Source organism: Trematomus bernacchii, unplaced genomic scaffold (assembly GCF_902827165.1).
Source record: "Trematomus bernacchii unplaced genomic scaffold, fTreBer1.1, whole genome shotgun sequence".
NCBI lineage: Eukaryota > Metazoa > Chordata > Actinopteri > Perciformes > Nototheniidae > Trematomus > Trematomus bernacchii.
The window spans coordinates 6,081,200-6,100,317 of record NW_022987564.1 but is presented as its reverse complement, the minus strand read 5'-3'; the positions used below and the strand labels follow the sequence as shown (position 1 = coordinate 6,100,317).

The following is a 19,118-nucleotide window of genomic DNA, read 5'->3' as shown; positions in this document are numbered from 1 at the left end:
TGTGTGTGTGTGTGTGTGTGTGTGTGTGTGTGTGAGAGAGAGAGAGAGAGTTAGGATCATGCTGTGCTGTCTTTCTGCCAGGTGGACCTCTTCTTCCTCCTCTTGGTGTCACATGGGGCGGGGCCTGGCTGCATGCAGGCTAAAGCTAGCTCCTCTCATTTCCCTGGCAAATGTTGTCACCACAACCAGTCACATTTCCCTCCTCCTCCTCATCCTCCTCCACCTTTTTATTTCACTTCTCTCCTCCTTCCTACATCCCTCCCTCCCTCCCTCTCTCCCTCCCTCCCTGCCTGTCTGCCTGTCAGAAGTCACACATATCCCCAGAGGATAAGATGCCATGGAGGCCACAGGAAGATCAGCGCTTAATGTCTGCTGTGTTCTCCTCATCCTAACAGGTGAGTTTCCATAGAGCGACGTTTTGCTTGGGTTGTCAGTGTTGCGTTGGTGCTGCTATAGCAGTTACTGTGGTTGCTGTGTTTGGTTGGTTGGCAGGGTAAACTGAGGCTGAATTGAGGACGTTTTTTTATAGTGCGCACTAACACATTTGTGAGTTTGTTTTGTTTTTAAAGGGTTCAGATTAGAGAAGCAGGATTGAAACTTGGTTGAAAATGATAAAACTGTGAAGTGAATTCAAGGACAGTTCCTGTATGTTTTTGTATTTTTAAGAAGTTAAAATTGGCTTACAATAAATGTTACATTTAGGGCACAATTACACGTTCTTCACACGGATGTATCTCAATCTTTTACAGTCTTCTTAAATGTAAGTTCGAGTATTTAAAGCGTTCCTTTTAGAGTCTATCTTTTTAGTTTTGCATGTCCTTTCCATAGTCATCACTATGTGACTTGACAGAATTAGCTTTTCTACTGTTGTCGTCTGTGAGTACAGACAACAGGAGGCTGTTCGTGGAAAGAAGAAGTGACCCAGGCCACAGCTCAGTGACTCAGACATGGACCAGCATTTCTCACATGACTAGATGTATCTAACATTAAAGTCCCCAAAACATGGACTCTCACACCTGCTTGTTTGTTTGTTTTGTATCAACAACCCTCCTTGAGGAGCACTATTTGTCTTATCTGAAAGAGGACAGAACATGGTGGCGTTTTGACACGCACCGGGAGACTTTATTTAGTATCCAAACATCTCCAAGTGTGTGTGAGGGTGATAAGAGGCAGGTGCTGGTGGGTCTCCACACAATAGTTGTTTGAATGTGTGTGTGTCCACTAAATGAAGATATCCTTTCACCTCGAACGCTATTGTCTTTAATCTCCACGGTATCACCACAACAATATCAGTGTTGTTTGGGGACAACAGGGAGGGAGCGAGCTCGGCACACTCCTACTCATTCTGTCTTTTTGTTGATCTCAGCTGGTGTAAACACAGGCACACTCCTGCTACTGACAACACACACACACACACACACACACACACACACACACACACACACACACACACACACACACACACACACACACACACACACACACACACACACACACACACACACACTCACGCAGAAACTGGCCTGCAGGCTTGTGGGAGTGGATCGTGTCAACGTGACGCCTGCATTATTTAGGACATGACACGAGACACACAATGAATCTATTGTGATGAGCAACATGGACAGAAGTCATCGGGGACCTGGCTGACACCAGCTGGTGTCTGAGGAGGTATCTGAGGAGGAAATATGGACGGGTCAGAGGGGAGGGGGACAAAGTAAAACATATTTAAGAGAGATGTGAGGCAATAGGGGTTTAAAAGGAGAGAACAAAACTCACTTTTCCGAGTTACCCCCAATCCAGTCCTTGCATTTGATTTAAAATTGTAAAGCAAATCATTAAAATGTTCCACCTCCGCCAAGTTCTCAAACTTAGCTGAAAACTGAAACGGAGAAAGACAAGATAGACAGCCAGAAGTGAGACAAAGGGACACAAGTTAGAGAAAAGTGAGATGTTTTTTACTGATCTAGTTTCACAGTAACTGCCTACTCACATGCTGCCGCCTAAATCAACCTGGCAACCAAACACAGTCGCTCACTTTTTAACTTCAAACTGTCAAGAAAAACACACATAAATGTTGAAGTTGTCAAAATGTTTTTTCAAATTAAACCATCGTAGCGTATAATATTAATGATCCGTAACAGTAGGAATGTAATGTATAGAAGAAGATATCAGAAAACTGAGTAAGCAAATGTCTTGTTATCTATCATAGAACATTTAAATATCATTTGAATTGACAAAAGCTGCTTGAATAACAACTCCTGATAATGTTTGTGTTTATAATAGTATATTAGTTTGCAGCTGGTTACCAGTGAATAAACTGCTCTGGCAACCATCAGTGTTTAACAGACAGCGAGGTGCAATAGATCAACGGTTATCTAGTAACTTCAGACAGCCCTAGTGTTTGTTTTGGGACAAGTTGGGATTAAAGAGACGTAACTCATCCTTGTCGCACAACAATGGGACTGTGTAGTGAGCTGAGTCAATATTAACTCATTACAGTTTCAGGACCTTGACCATTTGAAGAGTAGGATACAGATTATGAGATCAGAACTGGTTTCATCGTTAGATAAAAACAGCCATTTGTGTCCATGATTTCCCCATTACTACATTTAAAAGAAATGTATAAATAATTATGTATTTTCCTAAGTCGATATACTGCAATTCATGATAAAGCATGTGCCGAATATATTTGTAACAATATGTTGTAACACCATATGATCACACCATCACAACAGGTTATAACAAGTTGATAAATCCTGATATTTTATTACCGCAAAGCCCAAATAATATAATGCCATAGTTCTCTGTGACACATTTTCATTTACAAAATGTGCGTTGTATATATAAATATATATATTTTCTTCGTTATTGGTAATTTGTATACTGGTCCAGACCAATGTGTCATATACCAATGTTGCATTAATCAATATTTTTATAAAAACAACAGACATCATCACTACGAGCGATGTGTCATTTTCTCTTTCTGCTCATTATTTTGGATTTACTTCACCGCTCTAATTAACGCCATTTCCAGATGCAGTCGGTAGCTGTTTTCACAAAAAAAGGGGTATTAAGAATATTAAGGTATTAAGAATGTGATTTGGTTACCAAAAATATAACTCTCGCTTCAATCTCAACCCCAACCAATGTTTTTTTTAAGTACAGCGAAAATATATTCGCTTAGTAAATAAAAATACACAAAAAAACTATTTAGACATAGAAGGAACTTTTTTACTGTCTTTCTGAAAGTTTTAAATTAGTTTGATGCACTGTATTAAGACATATGTATGTCAATGGAAGATGCAACAAGTGATTGTGTAGTAATTTGTTTACCTTCTTCTCCTCCTATTCCTTTTCCTCCCATCTTCACTGATCCAGAAGTCAGCTCTGAGTTGATCCACATCCCTTCCTTGGTCCATCATGTGATTGAAGGGAAACCCGTGCTCCTGTCTGTTGAGACTCGCTATCCGCTGGATGATGTTGACATCCAGGGAACTTGGTCCCACACCAGGCCGAGCGGCACCAGAACCACGTTGGTGACATTTACCAAAGAGACCACAATCATCAACATGATGTACCGCAAACACCTCGTCTTTAAGGAACCCAATGTTTCTTTGGAAATCCGGAAATTAAACCATGAGGACGAGGGGGATTACCACCTGAACCTCAACATACAGTTTCATAACCAGACGGGACCGGTGATCAAGGAGGAGAGAACTGTGCATGTCACAGTGTACGGTGAGTGTTTTCCCATTACATGTAATAATGATAATTTGAGTGGACTCAGGCCTAACATTTTTGTTTATTCCTCAGTCCCTGTGTCCAGTCCCGTCATTCAGAAGAGCCCCTCTTATGCAGTTGTTGAGGACAAGGCTAACGCGACTTTGACTTGTTCTGTCGAGAGAGGAACAAGAGTTGTGTTCCAGTGGCTGAGAGACAACCAAGCACTTGGTGCCAGTAACAGATACCACTTTACTCAAGACAACAATACAACTACATTGTTTATCAGTACTGTGAGAAAAGAGGATAAAGGAACTTACCACTGTGTGGCCAGCAACGCTGTGAGCCAGGGTCTGCCCAGCAGGGCCGTGGATCTCAATGTCTATTGTGAGTAGATATATGAATTCACATTTTACTTCTACTTCTAAACTGCAAATCCTGTTCCTATTAATGCCCATGGAATTGCAATGTGGTTCATTGGAGAATCTAATATGCAGTGTTTTAAAATATAAGAAGAAGGATGTTAATGTCTCAATTCTAAAAAAGAAAGTCTGGCAATATGAAGTGGTGCTCACTGAGAAAAATAATGTCATGTGAAAGTAGCTGCGTTGAGCACCAGAATTAATACATTCCAGAAAAAATAAGTCAATAATCACAGACTAACATTATAGGGTCTAGAATCAGATGTTGTTCTACCTTTGTGGTTGCCAAAATCTCTAACATGGCAGGTGTGATCCTCATTTTACAAGCTGTTGCCTGTGAGTATAGACAAAATCACAAAAAAACAACAACTTAAAATCAAAGCTCTCTCGGTATGAAAAAGATACAAACCATTTATAAGTGTAATATCTAACAGATATTCGTCTTTTTAAACTGGCACCCACCAGAGCTAGTAACATTTGGGAATAGCCTGTGAAGTTTAGTTAGTAAATTACTTAATAATATTCTTATTTAAAAGACATTTGGCCGCTGGTTGTACTAGCAAAGACCTTTACAAATTGCAGAATACATGTTTTATTTGCTCTCCCTTTACACTGTATTACGTCATAATATCTGCAATATCAGTCTTTCTGACAACTGAATGTCTGTTATGGGTATTTGCATGGGGGCAGACTTATCTCACAGAGCTCCTCTCTTCCACCATAAAGCACGTAGTCCACCCAACTGATAAACCTGGTTTTGTGAGTCTGAGGTTACTACCAGGAAGAACACACGTATAATCATTCAGTGAATTCATTTGAATTTGTTTTACTTTTCACAAAGCTGATTATTTTTTTAATATTGTGATTACAGAAGGATGCAGTTCATGTGTCAGTCTGTGTGCTAAAACAGTGAGTGTGTTAAAGGTAGGGTAGGTAAGTTTGAGAAACCGGTTCGAGATACACTTTTTGTTATATTCCATGGAATGCTCTTAACATCCCGATAGCAATGAATATCTTAAGTGCTTTGACAAAAAATCCATAAAAAAATGTCATCTGTGGAAGCCGTAATACTGTAAAAAGTACGACCAATCATTTTAGCTGGCCCGGCTAAAATAACTGGATGGCCTACCTGCCTGTCAGCCTTCCATCTGTGCACAAACTTATCTCGTGCCCTCATTGGTCATGTGCGCGTTCGTGTGTGTTGGAGGAGGGGCTCTGTAAGGAAGTGGCAGATTTTCTCCGGTTGTGTATTTTCAAATTCTAGCGATCTCGAGCCGGTTTCTCAAACTTACCTACCCTACCTTTAATAACATGTCACTGAGAAAGTAAATCTGGCATTGCCATCATTTCTGCTTGCATAAAAAGAGCATGTTTGTGTTAGCATTCAGAAGCATTCTGGAAAAAGTAGATACACAGCTTTAAGTTAAAATACCTCTTCATGTGTGACTTAAAGGTGGGGTAGGAGAAATCAGCTCGAGTGCGCTAGAATTTGAAAATACACAGCCGGAAACAATCAGCCACTTCCTTAGAGAGCCCCTCCTCCAACACACACGAACGCGCACATGACCAATGAGGGCACGAGATAAGTTTGTGCACAGATGGAAGGCTGACAGGCAGGTGCTGCAGGTCTCCCTTGAAAAACAGATCTATGATCTCAATGGGACCAATCTGGTTAAATAAAGGTTTGAAATGAAATGAAATGAGGCCATCCAGTTATTTTAGCCGGGCCGGCTAAAATTATTGGTCGTGCTTTTTACAATACTACGGCTTCCACAGATGAATTTTTTTTATGGATTTTTTGTCAAAGCACTTAAGATATTCATTGCTATCGGGATGTTAAGAGCATTCCATGGAATATAACAAAAAGTGTATCTCGAGCCGGTTTCTCAAACTTACCTACCCCACCTTTAACCACTTCAGATTCACATTTAAGCTGATGGATGTCACTAAAAAAGTAACAGTTTGATTTACGTTAGATGCAACACATAATAAGTAATGCAATGTAACAGTTAAACCTATCAGACTCTAAACAAGTTGCTAAACAACCTTCCTTACACTGTTGGGAGACACTTCTGTTGTCACCATTAAAAAACATCCTTCAAATCTGCTTACACACACTGAAAAAGGTGCCTCTTATAAAGAAATGACCTGTCCTTGTTTAAGGGCATCACCCCTCTTTAATTTCCCTGGCAAGACTTTTTCAACTAGACTGTGGATCAAACCTATGACCTTGTATTTGAAACATCTTTTAGCTGATGCTGCCTAATGAAACACAATAAATTCCTAGAGAAGTAATGTATCCCCTGACCCACTCTTGCTTTTGCAGATGGTCCCTACAACCTGGAGGTGAACTCAGACCAGGGACTGCGGACAGGGGAAGTGTTCACCATCAACCCCGGAGAGCTGGTCTTCTTTGAATGCCAGGCTGACTCCAACCCACCCAACAGCTACGTTTGGATCTCTAAGAGCCGCAACGCCACCCAGGTCATCTATGAGGGCCCGCGGCTGGAGGTGCGCTCCTATAAATTGGCCCAGGCTGAAGAGTACTTGTGCCGCGCCTTCAACAACGTGACGCAGAAGCAGGACGAGACCCAGTTCACTCTGGTGGTGGCCAAATACCTAGCAGGTGGGTTGAGGGCGGAACATGGCAGGAGAGAGCAGAGCGTGGGTGGATTTTGGGAATCCTTTGAGATAAACGCTCTGTAAACAGTGTGTCATGCCAAAAGCAGAAGAGGTGTATTAGCTATGACAGATATATGTTGACAATGACAAACAGCAGCTTGGGAAACGTGTAGATGGATAAAAAACTGTAGTTAAAGCAGTGTTTGCACAACAGGTGAAGTGAAACCAAGTTATGGATATAGCATGAAATATATTATGAAACTGGCTTTTTATCTCTGTTGCTAGGTTTCAGCGCTTGCAGCCTGTATTAAAGTTCAGTGGCTGGGAAAGTCAACAGTGGATAACAGCTGTTGTATTTGTTGACTAACTTTTATAGCATGTGTAGTTTCTGTGTGCCGAATGCGACATTGATATGTTGTCGTGGTGATACTGGGAAGGTCTCATAATGGTTACTGTTGATACTGGCTATGATTTTAAAATGTGATTATTGAGTCAATAGAGGTCCTAACAGCATCCATTTGTATTGACATCAAAATATTTTATGAACATTACCAAAGAAGCCTCTGATCCCTTCACTTTAAATAAGACTAGCCATGATAGCAAAGAACATGGCCTTTTTCCGACACTGCTTTAAGCTAAATGCTAACATGCTCAATTTAGCCTATAGCATGCTAATATTAGCTAATTAGCAATGTACAGCTAAGGCGGATGGAAATATCTTAGTTTTTGGTGGTACCTGTATATCAAAACAAAAAGGACTAGGGTGATTTGGAAAATCCAGAATTGTAACCTTAAGATGGTACTAGAAGAAAGGTTATCTCCAACTATTGAAATGTATCCTCTAGGGTATAGGTCTTGAATATTACTACCAAATGTTGAATCAATCCATCTGACAGTCAATATTTTTCAAACCATTAGACCTCATGGTGTTGTAGAGAAAAAGTCAGAGAGACACCAACCTCAACTTCTGGGGAACATGAGTGTGTCCAACTAACCTAACTAATTGTTCTTCCTGTATTTGTCTACAGGGAAAGAGAAGCATATCCAAGAAGGAAGCACTTTTTCCCCTTTTGCAGCCGTCGTCGTAAGCTCTGTGTTCATCATCGGCTGCATGCTGCTGTTCTTCCTCAAGAAAACCTGCAGTCCTAAGAGAGGTAGGACAATTTCTTAGTTTGCCGCATTGACAAAGGTTGTTTTAGTAGTGAGTCTTAAAACCTGTTTTGCATGGTCCACTTTTGAAATCGGCTTGTCTTAATGCCTTTAAGATAAGTCAAGGTTATGGTTATAAACATTTCAAATGTTTTCTATTTGTGAATAATTATTTCTCTCTTTCTCTCTATTATCAACAGTTCTCATGAGCATATACAACAGGTAAGAGTCTTGAATATAAAATGAATATAGACAATTTAAATAGTATTTTTTACTCTAGGCTTCAACTAACAGCTTTAATTTCTTGTTTTTGGCAGACCCCTTTCAGAGCAGAAACGACCACATCGTTCAGGTAAGCTGTTGGTTGTTATTACCACATGTTTATCAGAATCAGAATCAGAAACAGGTTTATAGGTTAACACATACACAGTGGTGGCCGGTGGTCTTTTTTTTTGGTGGGGCTCTTGACGTACCGTAAGTGACCTACCCGGGGGGTCCGGGGGGTTTCCCCCCGCAAATTTTTCTCGAGAAATGACCCCTTAAATGATGACTTCTGGTGATGTTAGAGGGGGGGGGAAAGGAGAAATCGAGGCTTAAAAATATGAGAAGACTGATCAATACCTCCATAATCTTCAGTGTGGAAAATATTATTTATCAACCTGAACATCTACTACTTTACCAGGAATTTGTGTTCTCAGAACTGGTCTGTTTTTTTCTTTCTTAAAACTGTTCATGTTTTATGAACCAACACCTTCACCAAGTAGCTTTACAGTGAACTGCATGTGAGATATAAAATTAATAGCATCTTTTCAGTAGCATTAATTATAAATATTTAAGTGGTTCAATACAAGTCACTACAGCATTTCAAACTGAACTGTGAATAAATGCAATTTAAAAAAATAACCACAGCACAAAATGTCATAAATTGTGTTTTTTCTTTGTTTCTCTGAGGATTATTTACAAACAGGCTTATTTACATATAGCAATAACTCAGAAATGAAAAAGCTACATCGTCTAACACGAACAACCAGTTAGCATAATGATAATATATGTGTTATGTACAATGTAACTGGCAAGGCTAGAGCAAGAAAGAACATAAAGTTTGCAAAAGGTTTAAATAACTTCAAGTATCTGTCTTCAGATTACGTGGAGGTTTTAGTCCGATGGGAAGCAGATTTTAAGCGACACCGAAGATAAACCAAAAATGTGGTGGAGCTGCAAACCGTGTAGTGTTGCTGGGACAGAACAGGAGCTATAACCGTTGGAAAATACATCACAGACAATGCAACAAACGTGGAGACAGAACAATCACTTCTGTGATAAATGCCCACTTATTAATAAACTTCTAACAACCATGGGAAACCTCCTCTCTACATATAAAGTGATATCCAAGCATGGGAAACAAAAGACAGCATTTACCTGTTTGCATCCAGCTAGCCAAGCCTTTCTTGTGTACCAGCTACTTGTGAAGCCTCGTGTATAAATTTTGTCTTTTTCACGAGATTGCTGCGATATATTCAAATCGGGTTGGTCCGGTGCAAGGTCTTTAAGCAACAATTTATCTGCCAAACTTCTCCTTTCGAAAGGATTGGAGATTAGCTCTTGAACAGAATTAGGCGGGGACCGAGGTCCGGAGACTCCACCTGCACACGAAGCCATCCTCATCAACTACTGCGTCAACCGGATACGAGTCACTGTCCAAACTACTCACAGACTGCACTGGGCGCTGACATTGGCGCCCGGTGACCGTCATCTTTGACGACGCTGATTGGCTGAAATTATATTTTCGCGGCATAGTTTACACGTTACAGATAGCAACAGTCAGCTGCTGGTGGCTGCTGCTGCACTGGTTGAAGGCTCCTCTCTTAGCGCCCAGACGAGAGAAGGTGCATGGGCAAGGCCAGGCAGGAAACATGTGACTTATCAGTAACTTTAGACATCGTAACACAATTTTAAACGAGATTTTATTGTAGATTATACATTTTACTGATACCAATTATATAATATTTACCTTGTTCATTAAAAATAAAAATAAAAACATATATATTTTTTTAAACATATTTTTTTTTTTAAATTTAAATTTTAATTATTATTTATTTATTTATTTTTCAATATGGGAAGAGGTGGGGCGGCGCCCCTAGCGACCCTATGGACCGGCCGCCACTGCACATACAATTAATTTGTCTTGGTGTTTTTGGTGCATACATAAAACTAAAACAATCACAATAACCCTAACCCTAACAAAAAAACAATTTACATACAAATAAAACAATGATAAGAAAAACAACAATTTGAGTAAGCCTATGTCAGGTTTACATATATGTATATATTTTACATCATATGTTTCAGGTGAGTGGATGAGAATGGCTTTAATTTTTCTTTTGAAATGAAAGTCATTGCTAAACACAGGATTGTTTGTAGCAGTAAAGTAAACAAGGTCACGATGTCTCATTGATTTAAACTGAAAAGCAGTTTTATAGTGCAATCATACTCATTTTACTGTAATGTTTGACTTAAAATAGATGCTAATGCACTGGTCTGACATTAAAACCTTTGTCTCAACAGGACATGAAGATGCAACAGAAGACTTTGGCATCTATGAGTTTGTCTCTGTACCTGGGAAAATGGAATCTGCACAGGTAATTTAACATCAACATGGCTTCAGTGTGCAGCACGTTTTTAAGCCTTAACTTTTGTTCAAAGGTTGTGTGTACTTAACATTTCCCTATGCAACCATCCTACAGGCCTCGTGCAGATCTCTGGCTCGCCTTGAGTCCGTTCAGGATATGCACACCACCATCTACGATGTGATCAGACACAATCCTGAAACACCCAGTCACAGTTTGCTGGAATAAGCAGCAGAGTCGATACGGAACTCATTTCACTTGGAGACTTATCGTGTAACTTTATTCTCTGTTATCAAAGCCTGAAACACTGGTTTTGGTGGCAGGTTGTTTTGCACAAGGGATGAAGGAGACTTGTGTCAATACACAACTTGATCGTGCACTGTTTCTGTCCAGAGTTTGGGACAGAAGTTAAATGACTTTTGCTGACATTATTGTGAGATGTAAGTGTACGTATGCCTTGAAATGTATGTCTTTTTTATGTGAAAGTATAACTGAAGTTTGAACTGTTTATTATTCAAAATTGAATATTACTTAAGTCATATTAAGCCAAGCAAGTTAGTTGAATATCTTCAGAGGTATCTCCAAGGTACCCAAACTATTTATATGTTTAATTTAAAATACTAAGGTTTTATTTGTCATTTCAATAATATCTTCCTAATTTAATATTCCCGCCAATGAGAGTGTTATAATGAATGCATTTTCTTGTATGAAATATATTAAGGTTAATTGTAAATATTGTACATGGATTATCCTGCAGATTCTTTATACATATTATTATATTTGCTCCAATCTATTTATTCCCATAGAAAGACTTAACCCTGTTTCCACAATGTAGCATTTTTCGGCTCAACCTGGATATATTGAAAATGCTGACTCAAGGAAAAGAATGAATGATCCATAAATGATTGTACAGTTTGCATTCACATGTTGTTTTGTACTTTATTAAATATATAATGGTTAACTATTCTCTGTGTTTTTTTAACATGAAAAACCCTCTTCATTGTGCAGCTTTTGCATTCATATTACACTTCTTTATCATCTCTTTTCATATAATGGCAGAAGCAGTCTGGGCTTGAAATGAACACTTTCTCATCACAGATCCTGAGAAAAAAACAAAAAAGATATGGCTGAAGCCAGCAAAGATGTCAGTTGTTGTGCTGCCTCACAATCAATCTTTGTCTGATATCTTGGCTGTGATCTCTCTTCTCACAAGTGTTTGAGCCGTATTTGTTGTCTCCAAATTGCTGCAGAGTGCTTGTTTCTCTCAGTGTTGGTGTATTGGTATGCTGTGTACCTGCTGGAATATGGAGACAGGCAGCAACAGAAGGATGGTTCAGCATGTGGCAGAGTGCCCTCCACCTGCTCCTGCTAACACCTTATCAAGAGGAAAAAAACGTGGGCTTGCTTGTCTCTGTGTTTATTGAGAGAAAGACCAGACACAAAGGTATTTTCTTAAGAATATGTGGTCAAAAGAAGTCATATTTAAATGCATTTAGACAATGTCATTTTCCCTATCTTGAATATATGCAACAGTCTACTTTCGGCTGATTCAGTTTAAACAATAATTTGTCCCCTAGTGTCACATCTGCACTTCCATTCAAAATGTTTAAAATTCACCTGTGGTCAATATAGTATGGAAACATTTAGAATGATTTGCCATATGGTGTTATGTTTCTGAATACATCTTGTGAATTTAAGGGGATTTCCCATATAAATGACATATGATATATTTCTAATGTACAGGATACAAAACACAAATGATAACACAAGAAGGGATATACCTGAATCCAAAAACATTATTTGGGAAAGCACAAATAGCTGGATTCTCGGATTAAACGTGACTTCCGGTATTTTGTTGGTTGAACAGTTACATAAAAAGATAATGACGTCTCTGTACTCCTCTGAACACTAATATTACTTCATTGACTGCTTAAGGACAATCAATGGTCAATATCTGAACCTTGAATTGAGTCAAAAGCTACTTTTCATGATGCTTCAAGGCAAAACAAAAATGTGTGTGAGTGTGCCCTGCATCTCCGGGTAGGGGCTGCCATCTGTTCCGTCTCAGTGTATGCTTTAAGGGCGGCTCCACACTGTGGATGAGTGCCTAACAAACAACAGTGGAGTAAATTCACCTAAGGGGAGCGACCTCACCTTCATTTGACTGGGAAATATCCTAAGGCATCATTAACCAGGAACTATCGCTCACCATGCCTGCTGCCTGCTGCATGCTGCCTGCTTTTAACCAAGAGCTGCTCAAAATAACTCTAAAGGGGGCAATTACAAAACAGGCTAAATGGGTCGGCATGCATCGTTTTTGTAATTATTCTGAACCGTTCGCAATGCAGAGCCATGTCTAATTACTTGGCAGAGATGGAGCTACATGACACTGAGTCATGGTAGACCTGACATGATGACATAAGGAAATATTGTTTGCTAAATAAAGCAGCCACATATTAAATAATATAAAACAAAGTTATAAATTGTGAACCATAACCTGTTTTTGATAACAGTAGTTTATGTCAACAACAGAGTCATGTACTAAAAGCTACAGACGGTTATGGAAGTATAACATTAAAAGTATTTCATTCAAAAATGTGCTAATTATGCAGATGGTCCATGTCAGTGTTAATCAATAACCTACATGTAAAATAGTTCTCAGCATGCACCATACCAGTACCCACAGACATTCATTTGAATGTTTACACTGGTGTTTTGTCTTCTCTTGCATGTCAAAACCTTCGCCTGAAACCTACAGGTGACTGAAAGAGAGAGAAGTCAAATTATATTTCAGGGGGAAAAAAAACAACATTGCTGTCCAGTACAGTCTACTATTCTTCAATGTTAAGTTACTACCATCCAGTGGTGTAAGGCAGCAGTACATGTATCATATATCATGTATAAATGTATTCAAAATGTTTACATCACTTTTGAATATTATTTTCCTTCAGAACAACACATATTTTCAATGAATCAAACACACACAGGGGATATTCTGACAGTTTAGGTCACTACACACCTCCTGATGTGAAAACTACATTTCCCAGCATGCTTTGTAATCTTCCGTTTCCTGCTATGCCAGTCACGTGACAGTCAACTATGGCTTCTCTCTCGTAGTGATGGAGGCGCATCGTTGACAACATAACAAAACTGTAACTTTACACTTTTATTTCCCCCCCTGACACAAGTTGGACTTACGATGCAGAAGATCAAGTCTCTCATGGCCCGACAGGTAAGCAAAGCAGGTATACGGAAGCCGAGCCGCTGGCGGTTAGTCTCTGACAGCTGCAGGTAGCTAGCATGACAGCTAGCGAAGCTAACTGGCTAATTTGACAGCTCAGCTTGTGGCTCAATAAAGGGCACATTCAGCCCGAATAACAGTAGCTTTTTTAACCGCTACACAACATATACGAATTATTTACCCTACATGGAGAACATAGAGGCGTATTGGTAGTTTTATACCCTAGATTTTACTTTTAGAAAAGCACTGCAAGAGAGCACAACAGTGGAAACTGGGCGGTTAGGGAAGTTCTCAGTTTGCACTGCAGTAATGTTAGACTCGTTTGTTCAGCACTACAAAACACAGCATATCGCTTTCAGAAATCTGCACACTGGTTCCAAATGTTGCTGTGTGCAGTATTGTGATTATGAATAGCACGTTATGTGACAACAGGAAGCATTAAACTGTACATTGTCCTTGACTTTTTAGAGCTGTTTGAACCCTAACTGTGACTCTTACTTTGACAGGGCCTGAAAAGTCCCCAGGAAAGCATAGCAGACCTGAGTCCTGTTGAGAACCTGAGGATCCCTAGCAAGGTAAACCTCAAGACATGCCTGATGCTGTAGCTCTGTTTTTGTTGATGTGGTCGATGCATTTGAGCTGCACATAAACATTCGCTTTGTAGTTGAGCTGTTTCTGTTTTGTTGACAACTGGAACATATGCTGATGCTCCTTTATTTGTTTCAATACACAGTACAAATCAGCAAAATCTTAACATCTATTTAATGTAACATCTGTCATCCTAAGAAATATTGACCACAAGTAAGGATATGTTCAAGTGTTTAAAAGTAGATCGCTGGTAGTAGATAGATAGTGTGTGACAGATGTGCTATATCCAGGGTTGATAACAAGGCCAACATCTTCTGTCATGATAAAGGTAATTTAAAATCTGGATATTGCAATATTTACTATGATATAGTATCCTTACTGGTAGGTCAACAAATCACAAGTCTATGTAAAATAAACAGATATGAAACAATTTTACCTGAATGCTTGACAAATTGTAATTTTATTACGAATCTTTAAACATTAAAGTTCATGTAAAACTATAGAGAAATGTAAGATCTGTTGGAAAAACATAACTGCAGTCTTCAAATAATATTCCTTCAACATAATTTACATCAGATTTTCTGATAAATTGGTATGTCTTGTATTGTGACATATGTATTGTGGATTAAACAACATACATGTTTATCACATATTTTGATTCATGATTTCATCACGATTAGTTCCATTGAATGATGATAATTAATCCAAAATTAATATTGTCCCAGACCTCTGTCCGTCTGTCTCTCTGTCCGTCTGTCCGTCTGTCCGTCTGTCCGTCTGTCCGTCCGTCTGTCCGTCTGTCCGTCTGTCTCTCTGTCCGTCTGTCCGTCTGTCCGTCTGTCCGTCTGTCCGTCTGTCCGTCTGTCCGTCTGTCCGTCTGTCTGTCTGTCCGTCTGTCCGTCTGTCTGTCTCTGTCCGTCTGTCCGTCTGTCTGTCTGTCCGTCTGTCTGTCTCTGTCCGTCTGTCCGTCTGTCTCTCTGTCCGTCTGTCTGTCTCTCTGTCCGTCTGTCTGTCTGTCTGTTTGTTTCCTTTTTTTGTTGACAACTGAAAAACGGTGAAAATCAACTAAATCTGCTTATTTAAAGTGGACCTATTATGCTATATTTGAAACATATATTGTAGGGCCATACCTATACAAAACATGTCTGTGAAGTTTTTTTTTTCAAAATACCAAACAGATCACCCATTGTAGCCATGCCTCATACTGCTCAAACCCCTCTTTTGAAGCCCTGTTAAAGAAATGCGGATCTTGGGTCCTTAGCTTGAAAAAAAAAGAAAGAAGAGGAGGCGGAGCTAATGCCTGATCAGAATTCTACCGGAGATAAAGTTAAATTCTGCTGTGATAAAACGCCATCCTGTTCTAAACCACGTCAAGGATTATTTCTGAAATAGTATAGAGCTCAAATGCTTTTACTCTTGCAGGTTTATCACAAGGTGAGTTCTTTTTTTTATTTCCTGCTTTTTAAACACATGTGCTCTACACAGTACAGGTTAGCTCTGAGTGTTAGCGAGGCTTGCTAATGTAAACAAAGGCGAGATTACGTCCAAAACACGTCAGGCATTGTTTCTGATAGCAACTTTCTGTGGGTCCGCTGCCGATTTGACGTCAGTTCGGATGGAATCTGTATCCGCTCGTTGTACACCCGTTTTTAAAAGATTTGGGTACGGAGGAAAAGAGAGAGGGTTTTATTTTCTGACGCTGCGTGAGTTCCCTGACGCACCGGGGACACATATGTATGTATAAAAGACATCACAAAGTGCATTTTGCATGATAGGTCCCCTTTAAAAAAAAGTTTTACACAGTTTTTCACACATCTGTGTGTAAGAAGTTACTATATTGGTTAACTTGACTAGGTATATTATTTATAGAAGCCAAGTCCATCTAACACAGAAGCAGCTATATGGATCGTAGTAATACAACAGGATTGAATGTGTCAGGACAGCTTTAGACTTGGACCACACTTGCACTGTATTACACGGAGCTGCTTCCTGCAAATGACATCAGTTACATCACACTTAAAGGGTTTTCCAGACAGTAATGTAAAGAGAATGATGGCTCCCATTTATATCACTTTAGTACACACTTCACATCAATCTTTACACTAGTAGTGTGAAATATGTTCTGCTGCAATAGTGTTTTAGCATTTTGGCATGGCAAGTGTTTTAAAATGCAATCAGTCATGCTTAGATGTAGAAAGCATTTCTCATTATCCACTTGTACAGATTCAATTTGCCAAGATGAGACAGAGTGAACCTGCAGAGTGGCTCTATACAATGTAGAGTCACTTACTCTTCAATGCACTGCTGCTTGTTGTTGGCTTTGCTTTGACTTTGTCTTTTAGTGATGACCTTGGGCTAATGTGGCTGAGTACAATTTGGAAGGTGACCAACTCTATTTATTCACAGTGCTGGGTGATATGCGCTAGGTCGATTCAACCAGACGTTTAATTTCTCTCCTTCTAAAGACTTGGCTTTTAAATGTTGACATAGTTTGATTGTGGTTGTGGTTTAGTCCTAACGTGATTGGAACTTTCTTCGTGGTGTGCTTTGCTGATGTACCATTATAGAATGTTCTTTTTAGGTTGAAAAGATAAGACTAAAAGGAAGTGCTTTTCTGGTAATTCATCTATGAGAGTTGCGAAAGAAGAAGCTGAACGAGTTCAGAGAAATTCCTTTTCAATTTGTTGTAAAGTATTTTCATGAGGAAAGGAAAAGACAGGGCAGTATATATAGTCTATTTTTAAAGGCTTTTACACGACAATCTTTATTTTGGTCAAAGATAGGGCTTGTGCTAAGTGTTATTGTCCAAATAAACTGTCAATATAGATAGATATATAGAGTTGGGAGGGATGAAACCCTCTTTAATGGTCACACATGCAGAGCACACAGCACACACAGTGAAATGTGTTCTCTGCTTTTAACCCATCCTAGTACCAGGAGTCTAGTACTAGGAGCAGTGGGCAGCTATTGCACAGCGCCCGGGGAGCAATGGGAGTGAGGGGGGAAGGGGGATGTCCGGTGCCTTGCTCAGGGGCACCACGGCAGGGCAGGAGGTGAACTGGGACCTCTCCAAGTAGCAGTCCACACTCCATATTTTAGGTCTGGTCGGGGACTTGGACCAGCGACCCTACGGCTCCCAGTCCAAGCCCCTACTGACTGAGCCACTGCCGGACAGTCAGTTCATTTGATCATGTTGGTGTAGACAATATGCAATTTGTAAATAGTATTGTTGTTAAATATTCCGATAATTTGACTGTAAGTCGATCTGCAGGAACAAAATCAGCAATTTCTTTGTTAATTGATTAATCATTAATGCAAGCCTCTAAATATGAAGATTTTATGCTTTTTAGTGTTTATAACATATATATTTGGGTGAATATATTTGCGTTTTGGACTGACTTTCGGACAGTATACACATCATCTTGGTGTTTGAAAAACTAGGATGGACATTCTTTACTAATTTCTGACATTTTATTACTAATGTATTACTATATATAATGGGCAGATTAAAAGATAATTACCATTCGCAGCCAAAGTTGTTACAAAGCTTTTATTGCAGGAAAACACACTGACTCAATGTCTTGATCAAGATAAGCTAAGCAGTCATTTATTCTCCAGGTGTAATCAGAGCCTGAGGGAAAGCAAAGAATTCCTTTCTTTTCATTGGATGCATGTCGCCCCCCAGGCTTTGAGATCGGCGTCAGGTGATGTGGCCAAACTGGATTTGCAGACATCAAACACCCTGGTTTTAGGCCTAAAATATTCACCTTTGTTCATGCTGGCATCATAGCCAGCATGGGAGGCTGTGGCTCAGTGGGTAGTGAGATGGACTTCGAATAAGGGGGTGACAAGTTTGAGTCCCACTGCAATCAGCATGTCGTTGTGTCCCTGGGCAAGACACTTCACCCCAAATTGCTCCTGTGGGGATTGTCCACAGTACTCAATGTATGTAAGTCGCTTTGGATAAAAGCGTCTAACAAATGACATGTAAATAGCCCCCCGCAGGATTACTGTTAATCTTATTATACCTGCTCTGTTTGGCTTATGCGATATGAGGTAGTAGACAGCATAATGGGGGGGAGACTAAGTATGAATATGAGGATTATATGCACCTCAACCTACCTCTGTATATCACAGATGAATTAAGTCCCCTGTGTGTACTGCAAACACCTGCCTTTTGTGTGTTCAGCCAAAACACGGGTCTTATTATTTCACGGTATTATGCCGTGTCTTTATTAACTTTGCTCCAGGGCGCCAGCTTTCAGGAAAATGAAATCGGAGCCAAACAAAGGCTTTTGTATACACCGAAACCTACCACCCTTTTTGATTAAAGGTGAATAATCCTCTCAATATGCCATGGCCGTGGAACACTGCATTACTTAACACACTGCTCTGTGTAGGAGAGTGAGACCAAGATGCTTGACTGTGTGTGCGTGTCATTATTAAACTTAATCTGATACTTACTGCTCAGTGCCAGTCGTGTGTTTCCAACCATATTAGCCATGATTCACGTCGTTTATCATCCTACTGGAGCTGACAGCAACATCTGGCTCACTGTAGGGGGGAGGATTGATGTGGGGGATGATGGAGAATTGATGCTGTCATGTCATTATTTAGAAATGACTTGAAGGGTGGACGGCGTTTGAGTGATACGCAGGGAAAAAACGATCTGTAGTTAGCCTGTAGTTGTATATTTAAGATCTTCAATTCACATCGCACTGACATACCGATGTATCAAGTCAGATGGCT

At 39.7% G+C, this 19,118-nt stretch overlaps 2 protein-coding genes across 2 annotated transcripts in view; both read left to right on the top strand.

Moving 5' to 3' along the window:
- Nucleotides 1-233: 233 nt before the first annotated feature.
- On the top strand, nt 234-11,501 carry hepacam2 (HEPACAM family member 2). Its single transcript, XM_034125389.1, has 9 exons — nt 234-395; nt 3,379-3,738; nt 3,814-4,107; nt 6,469-6,768; nt 7,793-7,918; nt 8,114-8,135; nt 8,231-8,265; nt 10,479-10,552; nt 10,658-11,501. The coding sequence occupies exons 1-9, from the start codon at nt 338-340 to the stop codon at nt 10,766-10,768; spliced, it is 1,380 nt and encodes a 459-aa protein (XP_033981280.1). The 5' UTR covers nt 234-337; the 3' UTR covers nt 10,769-11,501.
- A 2,066-nt stretch (nt 11,502-13,567) lies between these two features.
- The window catches only part of vps50 (VPS50 EARP/GARPII complex subunit), a 108,510-nt gene continuing 102,959 nt past the window's right edge, over nt 13,568-19,118 (top strand). Inside the window, exons 1-2 of the mRNA XM_034124867.1 lie at nt 13,568-13,772; nt 14,288-14,356. Coding sequence (XP_033980758.1) covers nt 13,740-13,772; nt 14,288-14,356 — 102 coding nt within the window. The 5' untranslated portion in view covers nt 13,568-13,739. The remainder of the gene's footprint in view (nt 13,773-14,287; nt 14,357-19,118) is intronic.

Excerpts from the sequence above, each read along its gene's own strand:
- hepacam2 (XM_034125389.1), top strand. The coding sequence starts at position 338 with ATGGAGGCCACAGGAAGATCAGCGCTTAATGTCTGCTGTGTTCTCCTC. Across the intron at positions 7,919-8,113 it reads AACCTGCAGTCCTAAGAGAG|TTCTCATGAGCATATACAAC; the intron begins GTAGGACAATTT and ends TATTATCAACAG. Across the intron at positions 8,266-10,478 it reads GAAACGACCACATCGTTCAG|GACATGAAGATGCAACAGAA; the intron begins GTAAGCTGTTGG and ends TTGTCTCAACAG.